The sequence below is a fragment of the Artemia franciscana genome, chromosome 20, assembly GCF_032884065.1.
Source record: "Artemia franciscana chromosome 20, ASM3288406v1, whole genome shotgun sequence".
Taxonomy (NCBI): domain Eukaryota; kingdom Metazoa; phylum Arthropoda; class Branchiopoda; order Anostraca; family Artemiidae; genus Artemia; species Artemia franciscana.
Window position 1 is genome coordinate 17,957,451 of NC_088882.1, and position 14,886 is coordinate 17,972,336.

The window sequence follows — 14,886 nt, forward strand, 5'->3', positions numbered from 1 at the left end:
ATTAGTTTGTGTATTGTAGTTGGTTTATTGATGCATGTTAGATAGACTCTGAAGCAATAATTTTTTTTTCGTTTTAAGTTTCAACTTCGCTCTTTACTTCCCCCCCCCCAAAAAAAAAATTCTTTTTTTAAACTAATAATTGTCATAGATGTTTGGCACATCATTTATAGCACTAGAGTCAAGTATGATGATTTTTATGCTAATTATTTGGTTCTAGTATCCACTGTGGTTTGTACTACATCTGTTTCTAATAAACATCTCAATGCTGACAGAAGATCACTTGTTTATATTTTTTTTTTCCAAAAGTCTGATGTCTTTTCTTTCTTTTGTAAATCAATATTCTTAGCCAACTTTATACTAAAGGGAAAAGAAAATATAAATGTAAACTACTACTAACAACTCACCGCAGAACCAAGCTGCCTGAGGCCAACACAGCTACGCACGCTCCTCCTCGATTCCAATCTATTCAAAACCTCTCTCTTTACACTCTCCCAGAAAGTTCTCATTTCCCTTAAATCTTTCTTCATGACATCCTTTTACCTTAACCGTGGACGACCTACTTTCTGTTTAGTCCTTGACGGTTGGCCAAAAAGGACAAACCTTCGGCAATCTGCCGTCATTCATCCGCCAAACGTGCCCAAGCCATCTCAACTTTTCTCATTATAGCCCTTAAAAGCGGGATAGAACCGCATTTTTCGTACAGCCAACTGTTTTAAATACGGTCAGTCAGCCGAGTACCCAGAAAAATCCGTAGGCAATTTCTCTGGAAAATATCTAGCAAATCTTCATGCGCTTTTAGGAGCGCCCATGCTTCAGAACCGCATTTGACCACTGTCATCACTATAGCTCCAATATTCTAATCTTGGTTTGTAGACTTATCTTCCTCTTCTTCTAAACTTTTTTCAATTGTGGAAAAATAATTTGAGCCTTGGATGTTCTACTTTTATCATCTTAACTATTCCCAACGTCTTTACTAATAATGCTACCAAGGTAAGTGAAGATACCTACCAAGGTCCTACTACCAAGGTCCTACTACAAGGTACTACCAAGGTCCACCTGATCAATCTTTTTGTTACCCAACTTAACCTTTTCATCTTCATTTATTCCTAGCCTTAGCGACTTAGTCTTCTTAACATTAATTTTTAAACCTATTCTAGCACCCTGAATTCGCTAAACCTCTAAATGTTTATTCATTTTGGTCACACCTTCATCTAGGATGCTTAAATCATCAGCATAATCTAATTCCGGGAAAGTTTTTCCTCACCATTTGATTTCATGTTCTCCGTTAAAACTACGTTAAGAAACAAAAAAAAAACTGGCACTTAGGGCCAAATCTAATTTTTCGTTGAGAGGGGAGGGGTCCTTTTGTTAGGGGGAGTTGCTTACTAAAAAAAAAACTTAGGAAAACGCAACATAAAATTAATTTACGTATATTTTGTTACTTTTGTACCATTCGAACAAGAATTTGGGGGAGGCACAAACTGGGCAAAGCAGCCGCTCTCCTGAATACGGCCCTGCCGGCACTAAATAAGTACTATCAACATTTTTTTAAATAAAAAAACAAACAACCTGTGTTTCAATAAAAGTGATCGCTTCACCAGATTTACAAAAGGATTTGAGTCCAGGCGCTTTTTGCACTTGTTATGGTTAGCTGACCTTAGCTATTTGGCTATCTATATTATCTTCTGGCTCTTTGTTTTACTCCTCTTAGACGTGTGATCAGGATGTTTCGGTGACGATTCGTACCCTCCCTATAATTTACAAATCTATTTATAGCTTAAAGTATCCACATAAATCGCCTTTGGATGTAGTTTTAGGTTGTGTCTACCCTTTGAAATGAACTCCTGCGTAAATACCTGACTCTTTTGTATCTTTTGCTTGTTTTTAAAGACCATTTGTTTTAGTTTTCTATTGTTTTAGTTCTAAGTTCTTAGAATTGATTCCAAACTTTTCTCAGTCAGGAGCGTAAGTAGGATGTTTTGGTTGGATGATATTATTTTTTGGTGTATATCCTTTTAAGAACTTATTGTAAAGATCGTGAAGATATCAATATTTTTTGGAGAGGGAGGGGTGGGTACAAGTCACCCCTCATATTTTCTCAGAACTCATAGCTGGCAGAATTTTCAGCTTTATATGCTGTCCGCTAAAACATATTCTGTATGCAGTCTATTATAGATAAACAATTCAATGGGTTAACTCAGGTTATATCTAAAAACTGAATCTTACAAGCTATTTCTTCTTATTTTGTGTGCTTATTATTATTTTCTAAAATTATAAAAATATTTACTCATTCGAGGCTTTTTCTTTGGAAGAAAAATGAATTGCTAGGAGATTTTGCGATATTTCTTGTTTTAATATGTAAAATATAATAATTGTAAAACGTGAGCAAAAACAACACAGCTCACAAGCACAAAAGGTATCTGAAGAACTTTTCTATTATAAAAGTAGTTAATCTTATTTATTTAATTTGGGCAGTCCAATGTGTCTAAAAATGTGAATACAGTCAACAGTGGCGTCCATACACGGAAATTATGGGGGAGGGAGAATGCATCCTTCAATATCTAGGGAGCGGGCAATTTATTCAAACTTTATAATAATAAACTTAATAATAATACTGGATCCAAACTTCCTCAATGGAAAGATCCTCCCACGTAACCCCCTCCCCCTGACCCTCCCACCTACCACCACCAGAAAAATCCCCCCTGAAAACGTCTGTATACTTCCCAATAACCAATACTATATGTAAACAATGGGCAAAGTTCATAACTTACAGCTTTTCCATACAAAATTCCACATTTTTGTAGATAGGAGCTTGAAACCTCTACAGTAGGGTTCTCTGATACGCTGAATAAGATGATGTTATTTTCATTAAGACTCTTTGACTTCTAGAGGGGGTTTTCCCCTTTTTTAGAAAATAAGGCAAATTTTCTCAGGCTCCTAACTTTTGATGGGTAACCCCCGTGCCTTCTGTTGACCAGAACATAATTACAATAAATGGCCGTGGATTTTTAGTTGAATATATATATATATATATATATATATATATATATATATATATATATATATATATTATATATATATATATATATATATATATATATATATATATATATATATATATATATTCTCTCTCTCTCTCTTCTGCTATATAGGATAACCTGTATCGGTGTCTCGGATCAAGGAAAGAAAAATATAATGCTGAAAAACAGTGGAGGATCTCTTCGAGAAAATTTGACAGCTATATTTGGAGCAAAACAAGTAAGTAGCTTCAAAGTTTTTAGAAATTTTTAGAAATTGCGGCAAATTTTGGCGCCAGATTTTCAATTCTGTTTATAATTCAGACTTCGGTTATTTTTTTTATTCTGTAGCTCTATTTTTCGGTGATTGATTTCTTGTTATCTATGCTCGGAAATTTTTCAAATTTTTAACTTATTGAAATTTCTTTTTCTAGTTTGTGGTATATTATCTAATTTTTGTTACATCCCATTTCGAGATTTTTTGTATTTTAAATTTTATTTTTTATTTTGATTAAGATCTATGATGTTATTAAAGAAATGTAATAATGTATTATGGGGATAATTTAGATTGGCGTACTTTAGCTAGTATTTAAACTTATATTTTATGTTGTATTATATATGGCCAGGCTGTTCATTCATTTTTTTTTACACATTTTTTTATACACATTTTAAAATTTATACTCCTGGTTCGTTCGTTTAGGTGCCCGTGTCATTATTTTTTTATTGTCATTTTCGCCTATTCAAGGGAGTTCGGCTTTCTTTCTTTCTTTTTTTTTTTTTTTTTTTTTTAGATGGATTGCCAAAAAACGCGCTCATCAATACGCGCTCAAAAACGTGACCTAGCTATCTTCAAGTTTCTTTTATTGTAGCCTTAGGCAGTGGGATTGAACCATATTTTTCGTACAGTAGGTTGTTCTATATACATATTGTTCTTATGAGCACCTAAAGCTATCCTTAGCTACTTCTTTTGGAAATAATCTGAGATAGCTTTTTCAGTCTGTTGGTACGCCAAGTTTCGGAGCCATAATTGGCACATTGCGTTGCCATTCCTTCTTACATATTAATCTTAATACTAAGTCTATTTTTCTATTCTGCTGTTCTACTTCCAGGAACAGTTGAATACTAAACTGGAGAGCTTAAAATTTGACAATGTGGAAGATGGATGGAATAATTTTAAGAAAACAATTTGTGAAGTTGCTGATGGTGTCTTAGGGAAGAAAGTTCTTCCCTAATTCTTTCTTGGGCTATAATAAAAGAAAGGTTGAGATGGCTATGGTATGTTCTACGGATGTAGGATGAGAGATTGCTAAAGATTGTCCCTTTCGGCCAACCGTCTAGGGCTAAACGAAAAGCAAGTTGTCAGCGGCTGGGGTGGGAGGATGTAAGGAGAGATTTGAAGGAAGTGGGAACTCCCTGGGAGGGTGTAAAGAGGTTCTTAATATATTGGGATGGAGGAGGAGCGTTTGTAACTATGTTGGTCTCAGGCGGCTTGGTGCAGCGGTGAGTTGTTAGTAGTGGTAGTAGTGTTCTTCCAAACTTAATTTGAAATGTGGGAAACCACATTAGCTTTGGCTATTCTGCTGTATCTTCATCGCGTCCAACCTCCTTACTAAAAATGCTGCCATGGTCAGAGGAGCTATCCACACAGTCAATCTTTCAGTAACTAGTATCAGCTCTTTGGTTTCTTTACCCCTATTTGTAGCTTAGTGTTCTTAATTTTAATTTACAAACCTAGTTTCATTCCAGTAGCTCTGAAAACCTCAAAATATCTATCCATCGTACTTACATTTTTATCCAGAACATTCAAATCATCCGTGAAAGTCTAGGGGCGTTTTATCTTCCCATTTAATATCAGGTCCTGTCATAGCCTTTGCTGTTTCTTTTGAACAGAATCTAAAATGAAACGGAACAAAGCACAATAATGCTTTTCACCCTGAACCTACTAGAAGTAAGCTCGCAGTTCTGAGCCCCCTACCCCTCCTGGAAATTTCCCCCCAACGAACTCTCGTGCACGGGCGTGAAGAAAACAAAGTGTCATTCCTTGAGAGTCGGCGACGGGTAAAATTATAATTAAAGAAAATAATAAAACTTAGTGAAGTTCTAATGGCCACTAGAAACTAAAATAACTAAATTACTTTTCCTTGTATGGATTCTCTTCTTTGTTATGTATAACTTATTGCCAATGACGAATTCTAGGTCGCTACTATGGCCCCTTATGCTTTGAAAGTAAATAAAAAGGTGTGCTCTTTTTCAGGTAACAACTCTGCTAGAGATTCCTGACTCATCTCCAACAGAAGAAGCGCTAGAGGAATTCAACGCCAAGAAAAGAAGTACTTCAGCGAAAATAACAATGTCTGGTTTTGTATCAACATGCAGTCATGGACTTGGAAGAAGCTCAACTGATCGACAGTTTGTTTTTGTTAATAAGCGGCCCTGTGATTTTAAGCCTGTAAGTTTTTCCTTCTACATGATTTTTAGCAGTAGGCTAGTTCATTGCCACCAAGCTGTCCAATATCAAGCGGATGGTAATACATGTTTAACAGTTCCTTAGTATGAAAAATACATGATCCGTTTCTGGAGCTTAAAATCTATACCTTCTGTTGAAACCATTAAATGGTTTAGAATCTCGATTGCTTGTAATCGAAAATTACTTGTAATTGAGATTCTCAGCCGAATGGATTCAACAAAAGATATAGACTCTAAGCTCCAGAAACTAAATTTAAGATCCAGATTGGGTATTCAAATATCTTTGCTAACAGGTGTAAATATAATCGTAAAGCACTAGTAAAATCTTACTCGACCTATTGCGGCCACTTCGTCTTATCTTTATCTGCTTTGTTTCAGATTTTCATCGAAAAAATATCCCAGCTCTTCCCTCAGCGTATTTTCGGTGTTTGACGGTTTTTACTTTATTTGGCACTATCGTATAAGAATAGAAAAATTGTGTAGAATTTTAATGCTCTCGATATTACGGCAAAAATGGGCCTGTTAACTGGCCAATTAATCTTGTACTATTTTCTCAGCCCATCTTAAATAGATGTTAAAAGCACCCCTTGAAGCCCTGCAACTTATCCGCCAGCCATGAATTGAACATTTACGAATATATCACAACCGGTTTCATAAGGGTTTGCCAGGATACTTTTCCTATTACAAGTAACAGTTCATGCAGACTAAATAAATTTCTATTGATTTTTCTTGGTAGCAAAATCAGTATGTGAAATTTAATCTTATATAGTATAAGAAGTCCTAAAACATTCAGTCAATATAAAAGTATTTCCCATGATCTCAAGTTCAGGGCTGAAGTCACAAAATGTTTGGAAAAATTCTTAGGAGGGGAAGCCCTGCTCTGGCAAGACAAGTATTAAAAACACTGTTAATAACTGTGGATGCTCTTAACAAAGTTTAACCTATGACCATTATCTAGACACATGATTATTTTTTTTAATGGTTAATTCAATAGATAGAATATTTACGATTCAGTCAGCTTTTTATCTGTTTGGACTAGTTTTACATTATCAATATGCTCATCATTGAATCCTGTCAGTATTTTTTGTCAGAACAGAGTTTATATTTTCTTTTCTTCTCTTTTTCATCTTTTTTGTCTTTACTGTTATAGTAGGGAATTCAAACCCAGCTGTGTTCTTAAATTTTTGGGGGGATTTATCCAACACAGAAACAGAAAAATTGACGAAAGTTTATTTGATATTTTTGTAGGTAACTCGATTGGTAAATGAAATATATCACCAGTATAATCGTCATCAATATCCGTTCCTCTTTCTTGATGTCAAAACGGAGCGGAAGAGTGTCGATGTCAATGTTACACCAGACAAACGTCAGCTCATGTTAGAAAATGAAAATGTACTCCTCGCTAAAGTCAAGGTATAGCTTTTTTTTCCAATCCTACTGTTTTGAAATATGGTATAATATTATTGTTAGTGCCTTGGTAAAAAAAAAGAAATACTATATTGATAATCGGAGTTGTATATTTGATATCTGTAAGCAGAGATGCGCACATAAGTAAACCCTTGAGATGAAGGGAGTAGATTCCTCTAGAAAGGGAGGCCACAGTTTCTGGAACTAGAAGACCCGTTGGATCAGCCTGGGAGGGAGGGAAGAATCTGTCTCTTTGTCCAAAACTATCATTTATAAAGAGTGAGACCTATAATTGGCCACTTTATCCATAACGTATTTTGGCCTGTTCAAATTGAGGTATTAGAGTTGTACTTTATATTTGAGGGAGGGGTGTAGGTCTAAACTTCCCTTTCTATCTGCAATTACCGTCCTTATTGAGTGATATTTATTGTTGGTCACTATAACATATTACGATGTCAAAATTGAGACTTTTAAAGTAATAGCTCCATAGAAGATAAAGTCATCTCGTTCATCCCTTATTGGTAAAAAGAGCTATAACGAGGCCGCGAAATCTTGTGATAAATTCATAATAGCACTAATTCAAATTTTAATAAGTTTTTTCTCGCTGTTTATCTAAGGTGTGTTTTCGCCGCCCTAAGAAACATTATAAATAACAATTATCGAAAAAACAGCAGTATTTCTCTGAACCTACAGAAAGTTATTTCTTAACAGATGCTGATAAATATCGACAACTGAAAAAAAAAAACGTTGAAAAGAAATTTCTGATGGAATCTAAGCCCACCATAGAAAATTTTTGAAATGATAAAAAAAATCGCAAGTTTTCAGTTAAGAAATAATTGTAGGCTGTTCTATACCTTCTAAAAATAGAAGATACATATAGCTTCTATCTTTAAACCTGCAAACTGATGTAAGGATGCATTGGGGATAGAATTCTCCATTATGTTCTTGCAAACAACCTAGTGAACCCAGACAATATGGGTTTCTCCTCAAAGCTGCAAAACCTACTTATTAGACATATTCAAGGACTGAACACAAGCTCTTAAAGAAAGACAAACCGTTTAGCAATCCTTTTTGATGTGGAAAAAGTCTATGTGGTAAACTTTGAAAATGTCTCACATCACCTGCTTATTGACCATGTGTGGAAATTAAACCTCTCATAACAAATTTCTAAACTGGTAGAGGCATTCCTGAAAACGCAACACAGATTCAGAATTAGATTTAGTTTATGTGGACTAATCAACGTAACAAGTGGAGTTCTAAAAGGTGGAATGGTTGGTCCACTCCTCCTATTCGTCAATGAAATCGACAAGGACATTGAAAGCACAATAAATATATATACAGAGGATCGTAAACTATATAGAAAAATAATATCCTCAACAGACGCCATTATTTTTCAAACTGATATTGAGAGGCTAACAACTAATCTAAAAGCAAGTCCAAGGTAATCTGGAAATGGAACAAAAGAGAGTCACCTACTCCACGAAAGACAATAAAGGATAAGGTAGGCCTAAAGACCCTTTACTCAAGTAGAATCAGAAAGAGATCTTGGCTTCATTGACTATCGATTAAAGTTCCAGGCAAATATAGAAAAAAAAAAAATACCATTAAAGCGTTATAATTAATAGTACTAATCAGCTGGAATACTAATCAGTCTAATCAGGTGGACAGCCATATATTTTCAAAGCTCTTCGAAGGACTTGCGAAGCCTACTATTGAACATTGTAACATTATATGGGAATCCCACTACAAAACAAATTCTGATAGAAAACATCCAACAACGTGCTATGAAACTTCGTCAGCATTTAAAGAGATGAGCTACAAGGGTGGTCCATTAAAGCTACTCCTATTCACCCTAAAGTACAAACGCAGACAAGGAGGGAAATACAAACACTTAAAGCAAACAATAAACTGGAAAACCTCAGTTTTCAAAAGTATTTTCAGCCTGCAAAGCTTTAAACCACAAGAGACCACCCCGAAAGGGTGTTCAAATTAACAGCTTTCAATAGACTCGGAATAGATTTTTGAAATTTCCCACCTGTAGATGATTGGAATTTGCTCCCTGATGCGGTAGCCAAAGCCAATACAATTAATAACTTTGAAAACAGACTTTACCAATTCTTGAAAGAACACCTTTATGCGCATGATTAGAAACACAACAATGACTAACTAACTAGCCACTAGCAGTCATTTAGAGTTTGCCAGAACAGGGAATTTTCCTAAAGATACTTAACGACGGTTTGAACTTTGAACATCAAGAGAGGAGAAACCTTCTGGAATATATAATTCCGTGAATTTTCCATTGATATACGAAACGACTTGCAGAATAAATATCGTCGGTATAGACTGTTCTACTGAGATAGCGTTAGATGAGAGGTAGTGTCTATACTGGCTCTCCATTCATCTTCCCCCAGCAAATTACGCGATCCTATTGGCTCAGAAACCAGTCTTTGAAAGTTGCGAGCCGATCATATTCTCAAGATCAAATATGTGTCTCTTTTACTATAGAACGTATCCACAGATAATTGCCAGTTTCCATAATTTATTACCTTCGTCAAAGGGGTAGTAGAGGTCATATTATTCTGGGAGACATGCTTACTGAATTTTTCTATTAATCCGAGAAAAATTGTTATATCAAAATTTTGATCGCATGTCTTGGGGGCTATAGGGGTCTGGTGGCAAAAAAGGGTACGGGAAAAGGTGATGGTTGCCCTTCGATCACTTTCAACCTTTGCGTAGGATACTAGAACTTCTAATCACTGATTAAAAGAGCCCTCTACTAAGCTTCTACGGCCGCCATTTCCATACAAGGGGGTCGAAAAAAATATACTGAAGCACATGTCTCTTTACTAAGGCAACGCTAAATGTTGCCTCCGGTTTCCTAATTTTTGTGTATCATAACAAAATGTTATTCAAAACAGTTATTTCCCATCACGGGAGTCATGGCTCTGCGGGGGGGGGATAAGTGGTTACATTTTTTGTACTGATTAAAGAAAGAAAAAGTAGTTGATTGCATAAATAACAACGATCAAGGATTTTAGTAAATAGATAGTAGCAGAACCAGTTGGACAACCTCATTCAAAAAGAAAGCCAAAGAATACTTATTATTTCTTGTCGAAATGGGATACGTACTGACTCTGGTTTTTCAATTGAAAAATGCTTGCTTTATACAAGTTTCTTTCGTTTCTCTTCATTTTTGTCATGTTATTATCTCGTAGGCCTATGTGTTAAATTGGTTTTTCATTTGAGAAATGCTTGCTTTATATACCCGTCGCACGTCGTCACTTGATTGCTTTCAGATTTTTAAAATAACTGATATAATTTATTTTATGGAAGTTTCTTTCGTTTCTCCTCATTTTTGTCATGTTATTATCTCGTAGGCCTATGTGTTAAATTGGTTTTTCATTTCAGAAATGCTTGCTTTATATACCCGTCGCACGTCGTCACTTGATTGCTTTCAGATTTTTAAAATAACTGATATAATTTATTTTATGGAACTTTCTTTCGTTTCTCCTCATTTTTGTCATGTTATTATCTAGTAGGCCTGTGTGTTAAATTTTTCATTCTGGATTTATGGTCTCTTTTTGTTTTCTTTAATAAAGGTTTCTGGATGTAAAGACGAAAAATTCTGAAATTTATTAGTATTCATATAATTTATTTTCAAATTCCACTGTCTTAATTAAAATTTTTGACCGTTAGTATTTCATTTTAAGTGTAAATAGAAAGGCAGTGTTGTCTTAACTCTTTTTTTTTACTTCAAGCTAGCTCTTAACACAAGTTTAAAGATGATGTGGTACATGTCTTATTGAAATTGTTGTTTGCAAATTATACCGTAAAGCTTGAGTTCACGTAGATTAGGTGAACTTTAACACCATTTATTTTATGTGTATTATAGTATATTTTTTTTGCAGTTTTGATAGCTCTTTTTTGAATCTTTTGCTAGTTTCGTATCAATTTTTTACTTCTTTTCTTATTCCCTTTTCCTTGCATGCACTGTCTTGTTCTTTGTTGTTTTGGTGGTTTTCTTCATGTATTAACAAGATATAATTTGTGGAGCTTTTTTTTTCAGACATCTCTACTGAAACTTTATGAGCGAATTCCCTCTTCATTCGTTTCAAATATTGTTGAAACAAGCAGAGAGATAAGAGAAAATGGCTCAGAATCGAAACCACCATGTCTAATAAAAAGTGTTTTCACCAAGCTTTCTTCATTCAAAAGGAAACACGATGGCAAGTCATGAGTATTATATTTTTTTTTTTCTTAGTTCAAAGACTAGTCCAGGCGAGTCAGTCTTCTCTATAGAACAGCAAAGTGTTTTCTAAAGTACAGTTGTCAGAGAATAAACTTTAGTCGTGGTCACACACTGCGACATTTTCGTGCACAGTGAACATTTTCTGTTTTCCCTCTTGTTTTCAGTTGCAAGTTGATGAGTTGCAACAACAGGGTCGTATCCGGGATTTTTTTTTTCCTTGGGGGGGAGTTCACCAAAGAATTTTTTTCGGGTACAAAAAAAAGAAGGAGTTTTGGTTATGATTGCTTTCTTTTCACGAAATCTGAACAGTCTTAATTAGTTTGCTTGGTAATCTAGTCACAATGAAGTGTGCGTATGTGTCACTGAATCGAGTAATTGAGTTACATTTACAACGTACCTGTTTTGCCTATTGATGTTGTTAACAAATTTTCACAAATTTCAATTGATATTGGAATTTGTCTGGATGCCACTGTAAGATAAACCTAGTCGAATTGATTTCTAAAATTAATATTCTGTGTTGGTTGAAACATTTGTTTTTCGCTTGTAGTGTTTTTTTTTCATGGTGCCATCTAGCCATCTAATATCGCCAATATTCCCCTAATCTCTATTACTTTTGCTGGTATAAATTTCGTCACAGTGCGTAAGCCGTCAGTGGTCGACAGAGATAAAAACTGATGTTCTAGCTGGGCTTTTTGGAGATGTAAGGCTTATTTGACCTCTCTGGGTAGATAGGGTCCCTGAATTCTCATATTATTACAGTTATTATTATATTTTTAGTCAAAGACCAATTTCACATCCTTTGGGGAAGAATAACTCTAAACTTTATGTATCTAAACTTTCTCACAACTTTGCCTTTCTGGGTTCAGACCTGATCCAGTATAAAGTCCCTAGATGTCTTCTTTTTTATTTGACCTCGTTCGAACGCAATGTTTATCATTACTTTTGTGTAATTCAGTGATTTCAAATTGCAGTTGCTCAAAAGTTGTTGTTTACAGGTTATGTTTTGATTTTGGGAGGTGGTTGTGCTCTAGAAATTTGGATAGCGAATTATATATTGTAAGTTATTCTAAAAAAAAAAACAGAATAAAAACAATTACTGACCCTCATAGATTCCAAAATCTGAAGTTGCAACATGTTTTGTGGAAATCAATTTGCCTCTATAAGGGGTACTTATTAAATTAGTATGAAGATGGAAGTGACCAAAAACCTCTCACTCAATCAGACTATCTGTCTTGGCTTTCTCTACAATTAGCCATGGCTTGATGCCCACAACTGCTCGATTTTAATTCAAATAATGAACCAAAAACTATTGTATTTAATTCAAAATCAACGAACTCGAATTAAAATCGAATAGTTGTTAGTATCAAGCCATGGCTAATTGTAGAAAAAGCCAAGACGTAGTCTGGTTGAGTGAGAGGCAAATCTGGCACTAACTCTCTAATTAGGATTTTATAAAAATTATGATAGTTCATTTTTTAATATTTAATTCTATTTATTATCCGTCCATGCGTCATTCCTAGGGCAGAAGAACCAAGGTAGATAGTCAAAGAGCTAAGATAGTCATATAATCTATAGTTTTCCAAGTGTTTGGTTAAATCACATCACTTGGGTAGTATTCCCTTTTAGCCCTCACATTTATCATTACTACAGGCAGGCTTACCAAACTGAGTCGGGGATCAGTACACAAAGGCCCATTGCCTCTACTGTCATATACATAATTGTACTACATACTGTCATATATAATGGTAGAACAGATTGAGCGGGCCAATCATTTGTTAATAAGGTCAGATTGCCAGTTAGTTTTTCGTCTCTGTTGCCGCCAAATGCAGATGGACATGATGAATTGAAACAAAAAGCCGTATGATTTTTCACTATAAAAAATAAATAGTAACAACAATAGGAGAGACAACAATTCGAGCAATAAAAACAAAGTGTATGAAGCATGGAATGAATAAAAAGGAAACCCAATGCCACACGGAAACGAATATAATTGCCAAGACTAGTGATAAGCTAGAAGTTGAATTCCATGTGATACAAGAAAAAGAAATGCCGAGACAAAGGTTGAATACTCTTTGGAAGATAATGGTAGAACACACCGAGCGGGCCAATCATTTGTTAATAAGGTTATATTGCCAGTTAGTTTTTCATCTCTGTTGCCGCCAAATGAAGATGGACAGTTGATTCTGTTCGACTTGGACGAGTTCATTGCTCATTTGGATATATTTTAGGGTTTTTGGATACATTTTTTTTAATAGCCTTTTATGTACTATATGAATTGGCTCTTAAAAAATATAAAGTTTTGATTTTTCATTTTTTCTCTATTAGGTCTTACAGAAGAGCCCCCTGGACCGAACAGAACGGTTTCATTTACGCACGGGGATCTGTTTCAGAAATATAAGCAGCCTAAACTAAATTCTTCCTTCGAAGCTCAAGAAAACTCTCAAATATCAAAACATGGTGAAAATGTTAAAACAGGAGCTGCTAAAATATTGACTCATGCTACAAATAAGGAGGATACAGTTATTCAGGATAACAGAGATGTATTCAAACTTGAAGAACCTGGGCAATTAAAAGTTCCTGGAAATAAAGAGACAACTATAGAAAATGGGAAAATAAGATCAGTATTCACAGTTGAAAAGAAGATAGATGACGTAGCAAATTTTGGAGGTGTAGGCGAACCTGAAGAGCTAGAAGTTGAATTTCACGTGATACAAGAGAGAAAAATAAATGCCCAGGCGGATGTTGAACACTCTTTGAAAGATAATGATAGAACAGACCGAGCGGGCAAATCATTTGTTAATGAGGTTGTATTGCCAGTTAGTGTTTCGTCTCTGTTGCCCCCAAAAGAAGTGGGACATTCTAATATTGCGGTTACACATATCGAAATAGATGACCAAGCAAGAACTGAGGTCTTTGAAAAGAGGTTAGATATTTCACTCGAAAGTATAAAGAAAAAATGCCAAGAAAAGGATTTGGAAAGGCAAAGGAAAAAGGTGGAAAGATATTGTAGAAATTTTCGTGCGAAAATCAGTACATCTGATAATTCACTAGCAGAGGAAGAATTGAGTAAACAGATTGAGAAAGAAGATTTCTTCAAGGTAATCTTAAGCTTTTGGATTAATTTTATTCTATGCTTTTAGATAACTTTTTATAGCTCCAAATTTATTAAGTTTATAAAACTAATAACTGCGTCTTAACTCACGTTTTCAATATCTACTCTCAGCGCCTGATTGGCCATCAAAGCCCTGTTTACATCGATCAAAAGTACAAAAAATTCCGGTTGTAAATCCTATCAATGAAGGAACTCAGCGATATAGAAAGAGCTTTGTGCCACCGTTTGTTGAAATCCTAAATAAATGAACATTGTATTCTTATCTTATAATGTGTCAGTTGGTTTGTTAGCGTTTTTAAATGACAAGCCACTCGAGACCATTGTTATATGTTTTTATAATGTATGCCTACCTGATAAAAACGACAAATTCGTCAGATTAAAGTTGTGAAAGTTAGTTTGTAAATAAAGTATCATTCATAGTACTTGAGTACTCAAGTATTTTCACAATATTGAGATTCTGCCTATAATCTATAAGTGACCACTGTTGTATCTACTTGGTTTCCTGGTAGGTATTTGCGAAGACGAAACGAGCCAGGTAAACGGTAAGGAATACCACTTGCAGTTTATCTCACAGAGTTGACTACCAAAAAGTTTCGTGCTGATATTTGTTAGAATAACTCCCATGCTAATTGTAC

At 34.9% G+C, this 14,886-nt stretch overlaps 1 protein-coding gene across 2 annotated transcripts in view; it reads left to right on the plus strand.

Moving 5' to 3' along the window:
* Positions 1 to 14,886, plus strand: part of LOC136039834 (mismatch repair endonuclease PMS2-like) — a 49,518-nt gene that overhangs the window by 21,070 nt on the left and 13,562 nt on the right. For both annotated transcript variants that reach the window (XM_065723747.1, XM_065723748.1), the window contains 5 exons: positions 3,153 to 3,258; positions 5,272 to 5,466; positions 6,732 to 6,896; positions 10,957 to 11,116; positions 13,465 to 14,237. In XM_065723747.1, the coding sequence (XP_065579819.1) occupies positions 3,153 to 3,258; positions 5,272 to 5,466; positions 6,732 to 6,896; positions 10,957 to 11,116; positions 13,465 to 14,237 (1,399 nt within the window). The remainder of the gene's footprint in view (positions 1 to 3,152; positions 3,259 to 5,271; positions 5,467 to 6,731; positions 6,897 to 10,956; positions 11,117 to 13,464; positions 14,238 to 14,886) is intronic.